General features: G+C 37.0%; 1 protein-coding gene across 1 annotated transcript in view; it reads right to left on the bottom strand.

Annotated features, from left to right (window-relative positions):
• niban2a (niban apoptosis regulator 2a) overlaps positions 1-18,857 on the bottom strand; it is a 34,766-nt gene that overhangs the window by 15,429 nt on the left and 480 nt on the right. The window contains exons 2-6 of the mRNA XM_084136868.1: positions 14,223-14,353; positions 12,201-12,329; positions 11,878-11,983; positions 10,645-10,812; positions 3,461-3,576 (exon numbers count right to left, since the gene is read on the bottom strand). Of these exons, the coding sequence (XP_083992994.1) occupies positions 3,461-3,576; positions 10,645-10,812; positions 11,878-11,983; positions 12,201-12,329; positions 14,223-14,353 (650 nt within the window). The remainder of the gene's footprint in view (positions 1-3,460; positions 3,577-10,644; positions 10,813-11,877; positions 11,984-12,200; positions 12,330-14,222; positions 14,354-18,857) is intronic.

The raw sequence follows: 18,857 nt of genomic DNA, 5'->3' as shown, positions 1-18,857 counted from the left end.
TGGTAACACAGCAACTGGAACTATACCGTTTACTTAATGATGGCATGACAAAATTTGAATACTGCTTTAGAAAGATCAGACAGCTACGAGGGCATCATTCACTTCATGCTAACAGCTTTGTAGTTTTGCATGCATATCTTCCGTAACCATGCCATCATAGACTGCAGACTGTAGGCTACAATGTCAAATGAATAATTCTTAAAGCGTTCACACACCCATAACATAGACGCCCATCACAGATGGCTGCTTTGTTTATGCTCACTTCAGTGAATGCAATGACAGACAGAACAGAAACAACCTTTGATGTGGGGAAACATGTGTCTGTGTGAATAAGTCTTTTCATGTGTGTTTTTAGGGATGGGATAATAGTTTTATCATAAATAATATGCCACAAACATGACACGTTTACTTTCTAAATATTAGGATTAGCTCACACCTTAATGTTGCCTGATATCAACCAATGTGTTTGATAGTGAGAGAGAGAGGAAGGGGTCAAGAGGTCAGTAGAAAGGGGCTTCTTTATGACTTGTTGGTGATGGTGTGGAGCAAATGACTGGCATTTATTAGCTGGTCACCTGTGAAGCTTCCACCCACACCATACACATAAAAATGCACACCTCTAGGTCACACTAATATATGCGAGTAATGGCTATATATGAGTAATTTAACTTAAATTAGCCAATTATATTGTTGCAGCTAATGCAAGGCTTGGCTGAACAAACTGGTATCAATAACTTTAAGTTGTTTGATGTTTGTGTGAGTGGCATTTCAAGCTCTTCTTAGATCCATGGGCTTACAATTTCATCCAATGGTAAATAGTACAGAATGGCTTTCACCCCCTCCACTCGTCCTGTTTCCATGGTAACGCAGGGGCCAGGTGGGCAGTAACACCCTGCAGACCCCTCACAGAAAAACAAAAAACAGACGGCCCACACCCAGCAGTAATAACAACCCACGCAGCAGTTTCCAGCATGGTGTCACGTCCAGGCTGACCGTGACGCCCTGTATCACTGTATCGCTCTCGCACACACAAAATGTCAATACCTTCTTTATTTGCAATTCATAGTACTTTTCCTTGGTTAAAGTGTAAGAACAGAGGCATTAATTGAGTTTATACACACAAACAGCTCATTCATTGGAAACATTTCCTGGGTGTGTTCTGGCAGGGAGCAAAACATAACATTTAAAGGAAGGTAGGAAGGTGCATGTGTGCTTTTAAAGGAATATTCCTGGCTTAATACAACCTAAACTACAAAACTGATGCATTCATCTTTCTGTTGGTAAAAATAAACCCTTAAAAATAAACTCATTAGCAATAATGTACAATAAGTGACGTCAAATGTCATTGATTATCGCATGTCTTGGACGCACCAGACTTCAGTGTGCACAAATTGAATGCTATAGAAGAGAAGATATTCAGTATTGTCTGATATTTGATATAAAAAATAATTTTGAAAGAGTCATTAAAAAAAAAAATGCTCACCTTAATTCCAGATCACGATGTGCATTAAAAATGACACTAAACGTCACATGCAGGTGAGAAATGCTTTTAATTTTAATAATATTCTTGAAAACCAAGGAAAATGTGTATATGAGAACATTCAAATTGCTTAACACTAAAATACCAGGTTGATACTTATCCTAAATATGTAAATTATGTAATTTTATGAAGAGAAAGGAAGAATTTGAAGGGAAAAAATATTTAGTAATAAACTTTCATTTCAAAATTACGGTTACTACCTTCATTTTGTAAACGTTGTTGCTGGATTGTGGAAAAGAAATACAAAATGAGAAAAAGGAACACCATTTTGTATTATAGGTCCTCTTTAAGGGCACTGTAGGGGTGTGCGTGTTTGTGTGTGCAAAGGAGAGAGAAAGAGTGTGAGGAGTGAGGGCAACCAGAACCCAATCATTTTAATGACGGCCTGTTTGCATTTCATTCAAATCTGTACACACAAGTAAGAAAGCGAGTTAGATAGACATTACTAAATCTATTAGAAACTAAATGTTATTTCCAGCATATTATGACTAAAATGAGACAGCAGGATAAACCACACAGACCTGACCATAACTCACCCCTCTAATGACACATTCTCAGCTGTCTCTCTGCTCTGTGGTTTAGACATTATTGAGGGTTTGTGCTGCTCCAGAACAGTAGAGATCTTAAATACAGAGTGATCAGTCTGACTTATCAAGATGAAGCTTAAAAAGAGCTAGTCTTTTTTTTTAAATGGCCTTCAGGTCAGACAGAAAGATGGAAAACATTGTATTTTGGCATTTTTATTTTTTTAAAATGAGTTTAAAGGGAGAAATGGGTAATTCAGAAAGATGTTATGATGTCACAAATATTAGCACATTAACATATGATCAGTAACATTCAATACTTATTCAAAAACTTGGTCCGCCCAAATTAACGATGGTTTTAAGTACATGGAGGTTGATTATCTAATTTGACCTAACCTCCATGTACTTAACACCATCGTTAATTTGGGCGGACCAAGTTTTTGAATAAGCATTTGTTACTGATCATATGTTAATGTGCTAATATTTGTGACATCATTAGATATCTGTATCTCATATATCTGTATCTTATACATCTATATCTCATATATCTATATCTCATATCTCATACATCTATATCTCACATATCTATATCTATATGTAAATTACAAAAATTACAATATAATTTGGTTCATGAAATCATGACACATAAGAAAATAAGGGAAAAATAAAAGCTACAAAACTGTAGAATATGGCTCAGTCTCAGCAACAAAGCCAAAACGAACACCCTTCCACCTGTCTGCTTGTAAATTTACTTTTTTTTTAAACGAACATCTGATGGAAGTTGGTTTGAAGTGGTTTCTAGCTGGTCTAGGTTGATCATTTATGGTAATTAGTTGGTCTAGAGCTTCATTACAAGTTTAACCTGGTAGTCATGGCTGGTTAGGACTGGTAGACTTTGAAATACAACTTGACCACCATTAGCAGGTAGACCTGGTTTTTGACCTAGATTCTCCATTGCCAAAGTTCTCAGTGAAATAAATATTGTTACTTTGAGAGAGTCAGCCACACCTGAGACAAAGTTTGGGTGCCCTCCCACCTTTCTGGGACACATAAAGCCAAGATTCAGGACATTCAGAGGGAACTCAATCCGAATGATCCAAGGAAAACAGAAGTGCTCAGGGATAAACGCTGTCTGTTCTGTTCTTTCCTCCTCTCTCTCTCGTTCTTTTCCAGGGAGGCTCTGATTTCTCCTCCATTCTTATTCCCATGAGTCAAAGAGTGTCTGAGGGCCACTAGACAGCACCTTAAACTCACTAAATATACTGTACAAGTTGCAGTATGAAATTAAACCATCACTGGAACAATGCATTTTATATGCAAAGTATCCTGTTTTGTATGAAGGACATTTAATTGTGACAGCTGTCAGATGCTCCAAACATGAATGACCTTCACTAACCTGTGCTTGGTTTCCACACATCAAGTCCCAGGTGCCGTAGTGACCCTTAGCCTGCCTGTAGAGCCGTAGGGCATCAGTGAAAGCCGGTGTCGATACCTTGGACTCCTCTGACAGTCCTAGAGAGGTCAAGAAACATGACATGTTACAGATCAACTCCCTGTTAAATTCACATGGTTTATGCCAGCGGTTCTCAAAGTGGGGTCCATGACCAATAACCAGGGGGTCCGCGTAATTTTTTGCTAGGCTACCCTATTTTTTCAGACTATAGCTTATGTTACGTTTTTTAGCATCTGAAACATGCTGCAACATATTCAAAAGTGACTTATAGCCTAATGCATTTAACGTCAAACAGGCAAAACTTAAGGTAGACACTTAAAGGTTTTTATAGACATATTTCTCATGTTCGTGCTACAAATAGGCTTCACGCTGAGTTTCGGTTCATTTTTGTGATGCGCTAAATAAATTTGTTTAGGCTTTAAAAACAATGTTCTTTGTAATGAATGCCACTATAACTTGTTTATTTTATAGGCCTTTTTTTCCTTTTTTTATTTTTCTAAATAGGCTACCGTTAAATATTGGGAGAGTTTCTCTCAAAAACGAGAATTTTCTGGAAAATAAGGCCAATAATAAAATTGTGCAGTATTATTAAAGTGTTTTTACAGGGGACCATTTGCACCAATAAAACAAGCATATGGTAAAATCAACCAGCTTTTGAGGTTTTTTGCTGGTCCATGCTGGTGAAAAATAATAGACCAACTTGGACCAGCAATAAATCACTCCAAAAACACCATTAAGTAGGTACAGCAAGGAGGAGGAATGGATTACTATATTAAGAATGGCAGCATGAGCAGAGTCAACGAAGAAAGCGCGTGCTCATCAGAAAGGACCTGCACTAAAAAGACCTCATCTTTACTTGGAGACCTCGACATTTAAAGGCTATTGCAGTTTCTGTTTTTCTCAAACAGCGACCCCTAGAGTCACTGTGGAGTACTTGTATTTAACGTTACTGTTGTAAATACCACTCATGCAGAGCTGTCTCTGCACTCTTCCGACCGCGCTTTCTTCGTTGACTCTGCTCATGCTGTTATATTAAGTTATAAATCTTCCATAGTGTGCCTTTAATAAGAGTCTATGGAAACTACAGCTACCACCACTCAAGCAGAGAACTCCACAAGACCTAATGTGACAAGGCTTTTTGGAAAAACACTTAAATGATGATATAATTATATGGTACTGAAGTGAATATGGACTGCTCCATGTAGGACCATTTGCGTAAATGCTGTGCATCAGATCTGCTGAAAGGAACCCAATTTGCTATGTAGATAACAAACGCCAAACAGTCACGCGCTCTCGCTGATACTAAAAGTCAATCTGAACAGCTGTTATTTGGGGAGATTTGAGTCTTTTGGGACATTGATAACCTTTTAGAGTTGCTTTCCTGATGCCAGCAGGAAGTGAGTGTGATCCATAAAGTTACACAATGAAAGACAAACACAGATGGACATGAGCAATGTCAAGCTGCACAAACACTCAAAAGACAGGAGCTGATGAGAAATGTGTGTGTACTGCAGTGAGTTTCAGATTGGCCGACACAAAGACAGGAAGTCAGCAGTGAGAGATGGAGCGTAACAGTCTGTCAGGAACAGGAAATCCACTCAGCGTTCATTTTCCAAGACTCCAAGAGAGAAAGAAAGAGAAAGAAAGAGACGGACAGAGACACACACAGAATGGAGGAAAGTAGAAAATAACTAGCTTTTCTTGGCATAAGCCCCATGTGAAAACACTAGATGCGTTTGTCAGCAGTCTGTTTGGAGAAAGTCCCTAGAGTTCTGGGCTCCATAAAACAAAATAACCCAAAAAACTGTATCATACCCCCCCATCCCCAAACACACACAGCCACTGGTAATATCACCAACAGTCCAAGAGACACCTTACATCAAAAGTTAACTTGAATTTGAATGTGTATATGTGTATATGTGTATATGTGTATATGTGTATATGTGTGTATGTGTGTATGTGTGTATGTGTGTATGTGTATGTGTATGTGTATGTTGTTGGGTGGAAAAAGAGCTGCCTGCTCTCGTTTTCTGGCAGGCCTGAGAAACTCAATGCAAAAGTCTTAGGCAAAAATAGTACATATGGTAGAGTTTAGCGTGGGCTTCCTCTGGCACGGGACTGCACGGTGGTTAGCCGAGACTCCTGGGATGGCTGGTTCCCAGGATTGCTCTGCCACCGCATGTGCACGCGCTTACAATTACGGTTTCGTTCACTGGTGCATCTCTTATTTGGGTCAAAAGCACAAGAACTACACAAGTTTCAAAAGAAATGTCTCATCTCTGAACCAATAATGAGAACCCAAAGACAACATATTAGCTTTTAAAATGACATTTATTTCTAAATCTTTAGGAAGCAAAAACAAATAATCCCACCATAGACTGGCTTTTACAAGTAAATATTGACTACTTTTATATTAAAATTCACAATATAACTTTTTTTTACTTTTGGTTTCAATATAAATTCATAGATAAATATATCTATGTCTATAACTAAATCAGTTTAAAGGGGCCATACAATGTGTACATCAAATGTAAAAAATCTTAAAAAATAAATAAAATAAAAAGATTAAAAAAGTTAAAATGTACTATGAAAATTGTAACTTTCAGAATGTAAAACTTCCACCCTAGGAAAAAAAAAGCCAATTGAAACCAAGCAGAAAAATAATAATAATAAAAAAATAATAATAATAAAAAAAAAAGTGGGATTAATATATGACTGCCCACATTTTTACACCAAGACACCTACTCACTGTACAGAAACTTGTCCTGCCCAGTAAAGGTGGGGTTATAGATAGAAATAAGAGAGAAAATAAAACATTTCTCTACACGGATGTGCATAGTTTTTTCAATTGAATGAAAGTGAAAGTAGAAAACGTTCATGCAAAACTAAGTTATGATTTTTTTGCACAAGAAACCGGAGTACATCACCTTAGGACAGTGGTTCATCAGCAAACTTTATAATAAATTATTTAAATAAAAATACTAAAGTACGCAAACTAAAATAATCAGTACGCAAACTAAAATAATATTTCTTCACAGTCTGAAAATAAGCAGCATTATCATAATTACAGCAGAAATGCCAGAATTATCTTAGCATACATGGGAAGCATCATACTAACATATCTAAGTCACTGCTCTTCAGGTTCGCATGTGGGCGTTAACTAAACAGATGGTCAAAGGGTGCCTATTACTTAGTGCAAAGGACTGTTATTAAATTTCAGCTGAATTCAAAGTGTGCCGTTTGATGGTGTATTGCATCTGTCAACAGTGTCAACAAATCCATATATGAAACTGAAATTCTCCTCTACTTCAATTTTAAAAACCTGTTTGTTTTCTTTCTGCCATGGGTCTCCATGCTATGATGTCATAATGGGTGTGATGATATGATTGATTACCAACTGTCCCAGTTTGCCGAGGAGACAGGCATGACTTCAACAAAACAAGTGACTAACAACCACCAGAACAATGAGTAGAATACAATTACTAGATAAAAATGTTCAGAATGCTAAATTTGCACTGAATCACCAATGGTGTAAGCTTTCCATTATTTTTGTCCCATTCCAGAAGGTTAGACAGATTAACTTAAACATGTATTGGGATCATACACAGCCTTAGTTCAAAGTCTGATAGCTAAAATAGTGTGCATCTGTGGTTTGCTTTATCTTAGCTCTATGAAAGGCCTTTATGTGCGCGAGAATAATTCACCTGGATTTTGTCAATTGCTGCAATATAACCCAAGCATAATAAGCACCTGCTGTAACACCACAGCTTTGCATGTGGTTGATCTCTGCCCTCTGGTAACCCCCCAGCCAAAACACAGAGCTGCATTCTCACATTTGCAGAACAACCACCTCAAGTCATCTCTGTCCTCGGCTTCAGGGATTTCGCAGAGCCCTTCCCTGCTGCCTTAAATGCAAATGATGTTCACTGTGTAACTTCTAGCACTCATGACTGTGTTTTGGCCTGTTACCGAGTCAGGCGCTGTACCTCACCTTAAAGGAGAACTCCAGTCAATTTTAACATCATTTTTTTGTAAATTTGGAGTGCTGTCAATATAGAGAACAACGACAAAAATCAGTGTTGCCTACAGCATGTTATCCTCTTTTTAAAATTTGCACCCTGTTGACTTCAATGGGGCAAGTTTTAAACCTGCTTTTAGCCTCTTAACATCCTTGATGTGTCGAGTTCACACGCGTGATCATAGGTAACTAAACATATGCGCGTGAACTCGACAATCGATTACTATGGACTTCGACCGAAAACAGGATGTAAATACAGGTATGTGCGCTGGCTGAAATAACATCATTTTTATTCATATCTTTCACATCTACTGCAGTCAGATTCACCGTGTTCACTCTGAAGGAATCACTCACATTGGCTGTGCACTTGTAATGACACATCAAGGATGTTAAGAGGCTAAAAGCAGGTTTAAAACTTGCCCCATTGAAGTCAACAGGGTGCAAATTTTAAAAAGAGGATAACACGGTGTAGGCAACACCGATTTTTGTCGTTGTTCTCTGTATTGACAGCACTCCAAATTTACCAAAAAATTAGCTCAATGTTAAAATTGACCAGAGTTCTCCTTTAAGATTTTAAAAAGCCTGGAAGCAAGCTAGAGATCTCATATGTTTGCCGTACATATTGATCTGGGATGAAGTCCCTAGTTACATGTTAATTTTAAATCAATATGCGAAACGGGCTGAGGAAAAAAACTTCCTCTTGAAAATGAGTCAACATTCCTCGTCTTATTGTGCATGATTACAGTCAACGCCATTTAAAAAAAAAAAGAAAAAAAAAAAAGAAAAGGAAAATAAGGCCTACATAAATCTATCAAAATGTAATAACCTATGCTTTTGGTGATGTAAGCTGTGCAGACTATTGAAACAGCTATTGTTTTAGGCTATTATTTATACACAATTCAGTCATCTAAAGCCAACAGTACAGTTTAATTGAAATACATCCAAGTAATAATAGAAGCATCACCATTTAAAATCAAGCTTTTTACTCTTTAAAACAAACTACTTTTCAGAATCAGCTCCTAACAGAAAAATCAAACCCCACCAAAAAAAATGTCTCCTGTTTGTCACAAACATGAAAAATGTTACAATATGTATGGTTTGCATTATTTCTGCAGGTAATGCAGCAGGAAGGTCACTGCCCCTGGCAAATGAATGACTTGAAAGTCATCATTCAAAAATCAAGTTAACAAGATGAATCTTTGACTGAGGAGAGCAGGACGGTCTGGGTTTCCTCAAAGTGGACGGACAAGTGTGAAAGAATGCAAAAAAACTTTGGTTACACGTAATTATGCATAATTTATAGTTATTACTTTAGTAACTACATGTAACATATGTAATAATGACAATGTAAAATAAAGCGTTACCAAAACTTTTCTGATTCTTATATGCCTCTTCAGGTCAGGCTGAGCACTGTAGGTTTACGGTTTATTAGACACAGCCCTTAATCATATTCAGCAGTCTCTTGTCACATCCCAGAGAGATACCAAGAGGTATTTGATGTTATATATCTGCGTAAATTGTATGGTATCTGGTTTTGAATCATTTGTGATCCACAAAGATAGTAATTTGCTGTCATGTCTTGACAAGCCCAACTGAGAGTGCCTCTGATCTACCTCAGGGCATTATGGGAAGGTGTTGACATTTGGTCAGAGGATATTCAGTTAGAAGTCAATGACTGGCTACATGTTAGAGCTACGCTGCTCTGCAAGTTGTATTTATTGGCCGCCATCTTAATTGCACAATTCCTCCTTTTATTAGTTTTGCAACATCCACAGTGAGACATTCTTTAGAAACGTAACATTTTTGATTTAAACCTTTTATGCAGCTGTAGGAATTATTTTTTAATAATCTTAATAATCTTGGTGGTGGTTGAGGAGATTCCCCCTTCCATATGAAAAGTGCTTTCAGTACTCAGAAAAGCGCTACATATATGTAAAAAATTATTAATTACTACATTTAAAAATGTTTTTTTTTTTTTTAAGAAGTCTCTCATGCTCAGCAAGGCTGCATTTATTTGATCAAATATACAGTAAAAACAGACCATAATATCTTACTGACCCCAAACTTTTGAATGTTAGTTATAAAACAAAGTCCTACCTTCTATTTAATTTGACTTGGTTAAACCATTTAGTAACTGAATTTCTAAGCAAAAAAAAAATCCCTAGAAATTCCCCTTCCACACAGTGATCCTGGTAAGTTACCATAAAATTGCCAGAACAACTTTCCCGGGAATATTTTACCGGGCTTTTAACCGGTAACAGACCATTCACACATCAGTTCCAAAACACCGGTAAACTCTATGATGATGTAATTAACCGGAAGTTTATGCCTTGTTCCTGAAGAAGGCTAGTTATTTTATCATACGTGACCGTATCGCTAACTTTTGTTGACAAATCTCTTCATCCGCCCGGATGAGGAAAAGAGCTTTAGTTTAGACTATATGTGTGAAAGGGGCTAATATCAGCGCATTAATTATGAATTAAAAATTAATAATAATAATAGTAATAATTTCACAGTTCTTGCATGGGATATTTAACATCAGTTAAAATTACAACAGGAACATCCTCCACACCTTAGTAATTCCAAAGGCATTCAACATTTCAAACTGTGACAACCTTTTTCCCCCTCACAAACACAGACACACACCCTGTTGTGTGATTTTAAATATGACAATGAGCCAGAAGATTTGTGAGGGTGGAGATAAGGGTAATATAATACTATGAATTATTGCAAAGGCATTCAGGGAATTCTTTAAATATTTAGCTAGAAACTCTATAGATTATGTTTGATTGAAAGGGAGGAAAGACAGTCAAATCTTGTTTTGTTTTAATGTTATTTTGGAGCACAGTAAAGTAGTTGATCCGGCAAAATTTACTTCTACGGCATTTTTAATTTCCCCAAAACAAACTACAGGAACATTCTCATGACAATGTGCATCTTTAGTGTGCACAAAACACCACAAGAATATGAACCACCGTTTCCTGCAAATGTTATATAAATGAGTAAAGTAGATAAGATAGATCTTTTTAAACTGATAAAAACGCACATTTAAGTTTTTTTCAAACAGCAGGACTTCTTTGTTTTGTCATTGTTTGTGATAGTGACTCACCGTTGTTGGTGTGTCTCACACAGTCCTGGAAGACGGCATGCCACTTCTTCTGTTCTTTCTCTGTCATCACACAGAAGTAGTAATGGCGGGCATATGGATGCCATAGGATGAGGGGAAACTGTGTGGGGCACTTCAGAAATGGGGCACTTGCCACTTTGGCCTTTGTATCTAAAACAACACACACAATACAAGAAGATGAACACAAATTACACTGAATACACTGTATACAGAAGTATAGTCTAATCAGAGAACTCATTCTGCAATTTATCCTGTCCATACATAAATAAAATGATGCATATTATATTATGAGATTCAAATAAGAACTTTCTGTAACACTTAAAGCCTTTATATTTACTGCATTATAAAATTATTAATGTATATAAAAAAATAATGCATTTAACTATGCCTTTTGATGCATTTTATGGTCTCATGAATATCTGTAACCACAGTTATAATACTTCTGTTAGGACCACTAATCGTCAAATACGATTCGCAATTGCATACAGTTAGGATTGGCGGTATGGTTCTGGTCAAGAACTCCCATGCAGCAGAGCATGGATAAGAGCAGGGAGAGCAGCAATAACCCCCCTTAGGGTAAACACAACAGAACCAACAAGAACGTATTGCAGATATCATTAATTCAAGATTTTAAAATACAACATAATTCGAGAATTTATTCTGAGTCAAGGGGAACCAGAATGCCATACTGACTGACGAGAGGAGGAGCTGGGGATGGAGGAGGGTAATTCGCTCCTGATAAAACGCGATGGCGATAGAGCTTATATATGTATACAGTGATAGGCGTCGTATTTCTATAGGTAGACGTGGATCAGCAGAGTGTCAGCTGATATGAGCTTGACTAACGTGACCTGCCAGAACTGACGCTACGCTTAATTTATCTAATTATTGTTAAACCTTTAGATGAAAACATGATGACAAAAACAATTTGAGATGTAACAAGGAATGTGCAAATCTTATAATGCATTATAACTTTGGTTACAATTATCTAGAAATTATGCACTTCATTGTAACAAACATTATTAATACCTTTATATGTATTATACATAAAAGCCTAACCCTCATGTATATAATGTAATTTTTAAACCCTACTTGGACTTTTAAAATAATTTTGTACTACATTCCAATAAGAATCTTTTAGGATTACAATAGGATTTTCTAAACAACTTTTTTTAGTATCATGTTATTTATTTATCATATTAATTCATTTCTCACCACTCAGGCTATTGTCGAGAAGCGCCAGGTACTCCTCCATAGAGGTTAGGGCTCTGTACCCGGCACAGTTAACGACCCCTTTGGAGTGTAGACCTCGATCATGTGCCTGTAGAGGAAACAGACTTTTCAGAATCCATCTGCAGCTGGGGAAATGACATACAGTACATGTCCACTAACAGCAGTGCAATTTAAGAGAGGTCCAATAATGCAAGATTAACATTCAGATCATTTTTCTTTTGTTTACATTTAATTATCTGAGCTGGGTGTGTTCGTGGTGAACATAAAAAAACAATTATAAACCACACTCAGCGGTTTACACTCACCGCTTTGCTCTCATACAAGCCGATGTTGTAAGAGTCGCCCACGTACAAAAAGCGACTCCTCCATTTCTTGCTCTCTTCCAGATACTGAAACAGACCTCCGGAGAAGATGGACTTGTTCTTCAGAGGGTCCTGTGGTGGGAACAAACACATTTTAAATGAATGTGAATCAAAATCATTGTACTAGATGAAAGCATGACTAAACAATACAATGAATGATGTTTAGAAGACCAACATGAACACTCCCAACAGTCTGGAATAACAATAAGGCTAGCTGAAGATGTGTTTATATAACACTGATCTCAGTGATTCTGCCTAAAATAAGAAATGGGCAGAGCAACTGGTACATAAAAGGCATTCAAGGTTGTGTTATGTCTACAATCAAAACCACAGCTTTCTGCTAATGATGCCAAATTTACTGCCGGTGAGTGAACATGCCTTTGAACATGGTTAATCGGTTAATCTTTGAAACCAAATCCCAAAAAATAGACAAATATTTTTTATCTTGGCTCATAACAATTGAGGGACTTGAAAAATTATTGTGCACAGCTCTTGAGAAGGGTTTTTCTTGGCTGTAGTCTCGATTTCTGTGATGAGTTGAGATCAAATTACATCATGGACAATTGATAATTGGAGAGGTAGGGGACTTTGTAGAAAGTTTAAAAACTCAGCAGCCTTCAATTGTGAACATTTTCCTTTCTCATTGGTCTCCAGATTAGTTAAGATAACGGAGATAACCGGGGGACTAATTTTCTTCGCAAGATCATCTCTCAAGCCCAATTCAAACAGACAGTGGCTGTTTACACGCACACCTTTTGTTTCAATCGAAATGTATTCATTACGATTGATGAATCCGAGCGTAGTGTTTACATGAACGATAAATAAAGTGACCGGGTTGATGTATGTGTTTATATGCCACAAGCTTCTAATCAGAATTGATTATTTGACATGTACACACTGTACGAATGTACAGAGCAATTCTCCTAAATTGCTTTTTTCTTTGTTTTGAAGAGCAGACGACGAGCACATGAACACGACGAGTTATGCCACACTGCTTATATTTATCAAACAGTAAAAACACCCCTTCCTGCGCCCCAAACAAAGTGTCTGTGGATGAGAGTACGAAGTGAGGATTGATGGGACTTCACTTCACAGACGATGAAGTGGTAGGAGAATTTTAGAATAACGAGTCATTTTTGATATTTATTTTATTTAACAACTGCAGCTCGTTCCGCGCATCATACGTCATTATGCCATTTCGAAGTCATTGCACATGCGCAATCTCTCGATCGGATTAGAAAAGGAATAAACCACCCCTTTGAATCCGATTTTTTTTTTCATTCGGATCGAGCTCAATTGGATCAATTAAGGTGTTAACAAGAAGGCTTTTCAGTCCGACTGAGCTGTCAATCCGATTACTAATGGATTATTTGGTTGCGTGTAAAAGTAGCAGGTGTGCTGGTGTCTGATCAGAAACTATTTGAAGCATTTTTCCACTGCAGAAAGCTGGTTTAGGCTCCTTAGACCTGCTGAGAGTAATAAACAAAAGAGAGTAATGCTCAAAAGTTCATTTGTGAGCCGGTTATGTTGTTGGTTATGTCAATATTCATCACTCAAGTCAGTGGAAATGTGGGTTGGCACCAGCACCAGCATAAATGTGATTGAAAAGGAGCATGAGAAAGTCAGAACTACCCAAGATCCTTTGATTCATCAGTTGGTGGAATGGCGACTGAAGTCTTTATGTGCTTTTTGTGTGTGTGCGCTATTAGGGTTTCTGTTACAGCTATTTAACTTGTGTGAAATTTGTTCCACTTCCTCTTTACCGACTCCATGCCGATAAGCAAGACCACAGAGAGCCTTCTAAATGAGGAGGGAAAAGGAAAAAAAAGCAAGGAGGCTTATTTCTTACCTCATTTTATTTCTTACCTCATTTTAACCTGCGGTATGGTTAACCTGGTTTCTTTGCCATTTCATTTTCTTTCTGGGATGTAAAGGTGAAATTCATGGAAATATGAGGGGCTTTACCTTTCTATGTAGTAGTTGTGTCTGGACATTCCCTCCTCCTTCGATCTCAAAGCGCACACTGTTGAACAAAGCCACGGCGTACTGCTGCTCGTAAAACCTCCCAAACTCTGCCATCACGGCACTGGTGCGGGCTAGGTTGGAACAGACACACAGGAACGTTAGATTTTAAGCAGGACCGCAGCAGAGGAAAGAAATGATCACCTTTCAGCTGCAGAGTTTACTGCAAATTGCAGGTTGCATTTGTTGGAGGTTACTCTGATTGTTAAATGTTTATACCACCATTTCATCCAATCACAAAATGTTAGAAACCTGTTGAGTTAGTTTAGTCTTTTAGTTGTGAATTGTTCCCAATAGCAATTAGGCAAGATAACAACAAAGATGCAAACACACACAGAGTGTAACTTGATCCAAGATTCTTAGTTATATAATAATAATAATAATAATAATAATAAATTCCTTTAGGCCTATATTCTATTTTAAAAAAAACACAAAGTAATTTAGATAATAAATTTACAAAATAAATAAATTCATAATAATTTATAAAATACACTGCCATATGAGATGTAAGGGATTATAATATCACGGTTCAAATGACAAATAATAACATTAACCAAGATAAATATCATGATTTTTGGGACAGACTGTGGGACAATCCTCACCATGTATTCTGTTGCGACATCATAACAGTTATGTGGAAATATATATGTGTAAATGCTGATTCAGGCTTTCCAGAAATTCAATAGGGTTAGAACACAAAAGGAGGTCAACAATTAAAGGGCGTTCTTGATAAAAAGAGAAACAGTTGCAAAAACAGTCAAGTGTGGAAATACACAAACACAGACACAGTATGAAAATACACATTAAAAATGAAAAGACCTGAGCCTGCAGGCTTATCGAAGCTTTATGAAAAGAAGATGGTGCTATTAAGAATAATTTGCTTATATAAAGGGGGCAATAAATGGAAAAAGTGACGCATGATTAGAGGCGATCACATTTGAATGCCATATTCAAAGTATCTTGGTCTAGTTTTACAGCAAACGATAGGCTATCCTTGGTATTTAAAATGAACTTGTTAAACAATCTCTTGAGGCATGTTCGCATGCATGTGAAAGGAGATGCCTCCATAAGAACAGGAAGGAACAACCTGACAAGGACGGAAAAGGAAGAAGGCCACATCTGATGTCAAACTAAATTTATAGTACAGTGCTCCAAGTACACATGGCCTTCTGGGTATTTCCGTTTACTGTACCATGGCCTAGTTCTCCAAAGGAAAGAATCTTTCCACTTGCACCTTTTTTTCTTAAGAAATCCATCAGATTAGAAGCTTCTTGTTACAGGAAATCTGAACATGAAAAGCATGTTGTTTTGTTTGCGTGAATGCAGCAGCCGACGCGTCTGTGGTAGACCGTCCTCTAGAAGACCCACTATTGTATTAAACTAGAATAACTTGTAGACTCAGTTTGCTTTGGCTCAGTGTTGACTATTCCACAGTATTCTTTCACATGTATATTTGCAGAGAGCGTTTATAGACGTTCAATCGGCACAGGAGGAACAGGTATCGGCGTCGATTCGCAGGAAAACTACGTTATCTTCAGAAGCGCTGAAATTGAATGCCATTGCGAACACGGCACATCACGTCACTCGTCACATCTTAAGATGGGTTTCACTCGGAGTGTGGACATTAGAGCAGTGGTTCTCAAACCTGGGGGGGCTGCAAGGGAATGCTAGAGGGTCCGTAGAAATGTTTAGAAAAAATTATTTTAAGATACTTAAAATTGATTAAAATAAATAAATAAATAAAATACTGTCCCAGCACAGTACTATAGTGAGTATAAAAAGGTAATAAGTTAATAATAGCTACTAAATATTTTCCAAATAACATTTACACGTGTGTACATACACACACACATGCACGCACACACACACACACACATGCACGCACACGCCTTTGGGAAAGGGTTCCCTCACACAAAGATCATAATAGCTGGTTCATGGCATCTAAAAGATTAAAAAAACCGCAATAGAGCAACTACCTGTAACAAAAGCATTACAAAACAAAAGAGACTAAAATAAACACGCATACAGTTGAGACTAGTGGCCATTTTTCCAATCTTAAAAAAAAAAAAAAAAACCTGGTCAAGTGAGGTTAGTAGGTCAGATTTCGGCTTGTCCTAAAAATATTTTCACTGTTTTCAAATAAAATGTATGATTTTATATTTACATAAATTCTGTTTTTTTCTTTAAAGAAATTTTACATTTGACCTGTTCCTTTAAATTATTACAAATATATTATTTTTCATACATTTTTACACAAAAATTTAATTTTACATTTTAAGTTAAGTTCTTTACAAAGAGCACAGCCTTAAAAAGTATGCACTCTTTTTCTGAAGAAAAAGTACATACTTTATAGTGTGTATCAAAAGAGTAGACAAGCTTTGGGACATACTATCATGTCATTAAACTACATCTTTAATCAAATGGACACTTTGTCTCACATTTACACACATCCTGTCACTGTAAACTATCCTGTTAATCATCTTGTCACAGTTAAAATCCTTCACATTTAATTTAATACTTCTTTTTAATAAAGTAGCAGCACGTTGATGTGCCAGTTGTGTGTCTTTCATGTGGAGAACTCTCCTCATGTATTTGCCTAACAGATCTTATAAAAGTAAAAAAAAATTAAAAACTTTTTTTTTCCTGAAAAATCTGAATTGCGAAAAAAAAAAGGTCAGAATCTCATAATAACTCACAATTGCGAGTTTATATCCCAATTTTGAGAAAAAAAATTCTGAATTGTGAGATGTAAACTCGCAATTGTGAGAAAAAAAGTTCTGAATTGTGAGATAAAAAGTTGCAATTACCTTTTTTATTTTTTATTTAGTGGCGGAAACAAGCTTCAATAGATATTAGCCGTTATAGTGTGCACGGATCTACACCATAGCGAACATAAAGACCAAAAGATGACAAACATCCCCTCCCGCATGCACAGTCAGCAGATTAACCCTGCACTGTCCATGAAATTGATAGAGGGAGTGAAAGACAAGGGGGAGACCGATGTATGAGGGCATGAGGACACCTTGAGAAGATCCTCCCTATTACTCCAAGACATGTTCATACTTGATCTTACTCTAAGAAAACATCCAGCCCTATTAGTCAAATAGTTCACGAGGGAGGTCTAAAGAGGAATTTCCTGTGTTCAAACCTCCTGTCAACCTGCTGACCTCCTGTCCATCTACCACAGACATCTTCATAACTGCTCCAGGCCTCATTAAGGGAGAGTCTATGGGGGTGGCTTTTTTGTCATCTGAAGACCAAACATCTTCCCACAGTTCATTTCAGAGCAGTGGAATTTCAGGAGGGCTGAGTCAGCAGATTGCTTTTTATGACATCAGCAAAAGCGTCTGCATGAGATCCACCTGCATTGATCTCACGGAAATATTTCTCAGAAATGAGCTTAGAATGAGACAATCATTTCATGAAGTGGCAACTCCTCAAGTGACTCAAGCCTATCATCATCAGTGAAAGATCCAGACTCGTACTTCAAACGCACACAATGAAACCTATACTTGTGAACCAGTCCTGACTTGTTCTAAGAGTGTGTGTGTGTGTGTACATACAAGGTTGTAGTGATCCAATATTTCCAGTCACAGGCAAAAGAGCTTTTGTTATATCCGAAAGTTATTATGGGAACATAGCCTATCTTTTGGATATTATTCCATTTAACTTCTTTTGGCGGCTTGCCCCAACTAAAAGAACTGTTAAAGATACTTGGGCTTTATTTATCAAGACTGTTTACACTCATAGATCTTTTCTAGGATTGACATGAGGGAAAAACTGGGGGGGGGGAGGGGGGAGAGGAGACAGCTCCAAAGCACAGTAACCACCACATACGTCACAAATTATGGACTGGTAACATTTCCTTTCCCACGTGTCAGTTTGGTAGCACAGGATATCTATGAAATGTTCATGGAAGTTTCTAGAAAATCTCTAAAAGCCTTGTTAAACAAAAGCAAATGTTGTAAACATAATTGCAGTTTTCCAAATGATCTCTTCAAATAAAAACCTTTAATGAGAAAAGCATAGGCCTATTTCTATTAAAGAACGTAATAATTTCACATCATATTGGGAGAGGAATTAATATATGGTTTTAGTGGAGCATGTCTCAACAGGTAGAGGATATTTACTAGTTCTCTAAACCAACTAGAGGAACCATAATGCAGACAAAAATACTTTTATTATTATTATTAGAGATATAGCAAAAAATATCATTTGTGGACACAAAACTATACTATTATAGGGTTTGAAGATAATATTAAATCACTCATAGAAAAACTGAGTGAAGTTTACAAAGTGGAAAAACAAGGGTTAAACGCTAATAAACGCGTGGCGTGGGAAGCCGATTCGAAAAAGGATTAGCAATATCAAGTGTTTTTAATACAAATATTATTACTCAATAATGGCTCAAAAGGTCATTTAAACCAGTATGTGTATACTTGAGGCATTAAGGGGCGTTTACACACGACGCGTTCTTACATTCCGTCGTGTTTTTTAAGACATCGCGTCAAATTCAGTTCTGTCATCATTTACTCACCTTCATGTTCTTGCATCTTGTATGACTTTCTCTATTCTTTC

This window comes from Abramis brama (assembly GCF_963993115.1).
Source record: "Abramis brama genome assembly, chromosome: 15".
Lineage (NCBI taxonomy): Eukaryota > Metazoa > Chordata > Actinopteri > Cypriniformes > Leuciscidae > Abramis > Abramis brama.
The sequence above is the reverse complement of the archived record's forward strand: the minus strand, read 5'-3'. Positions and strand labels throughout refer to the sequence as shown.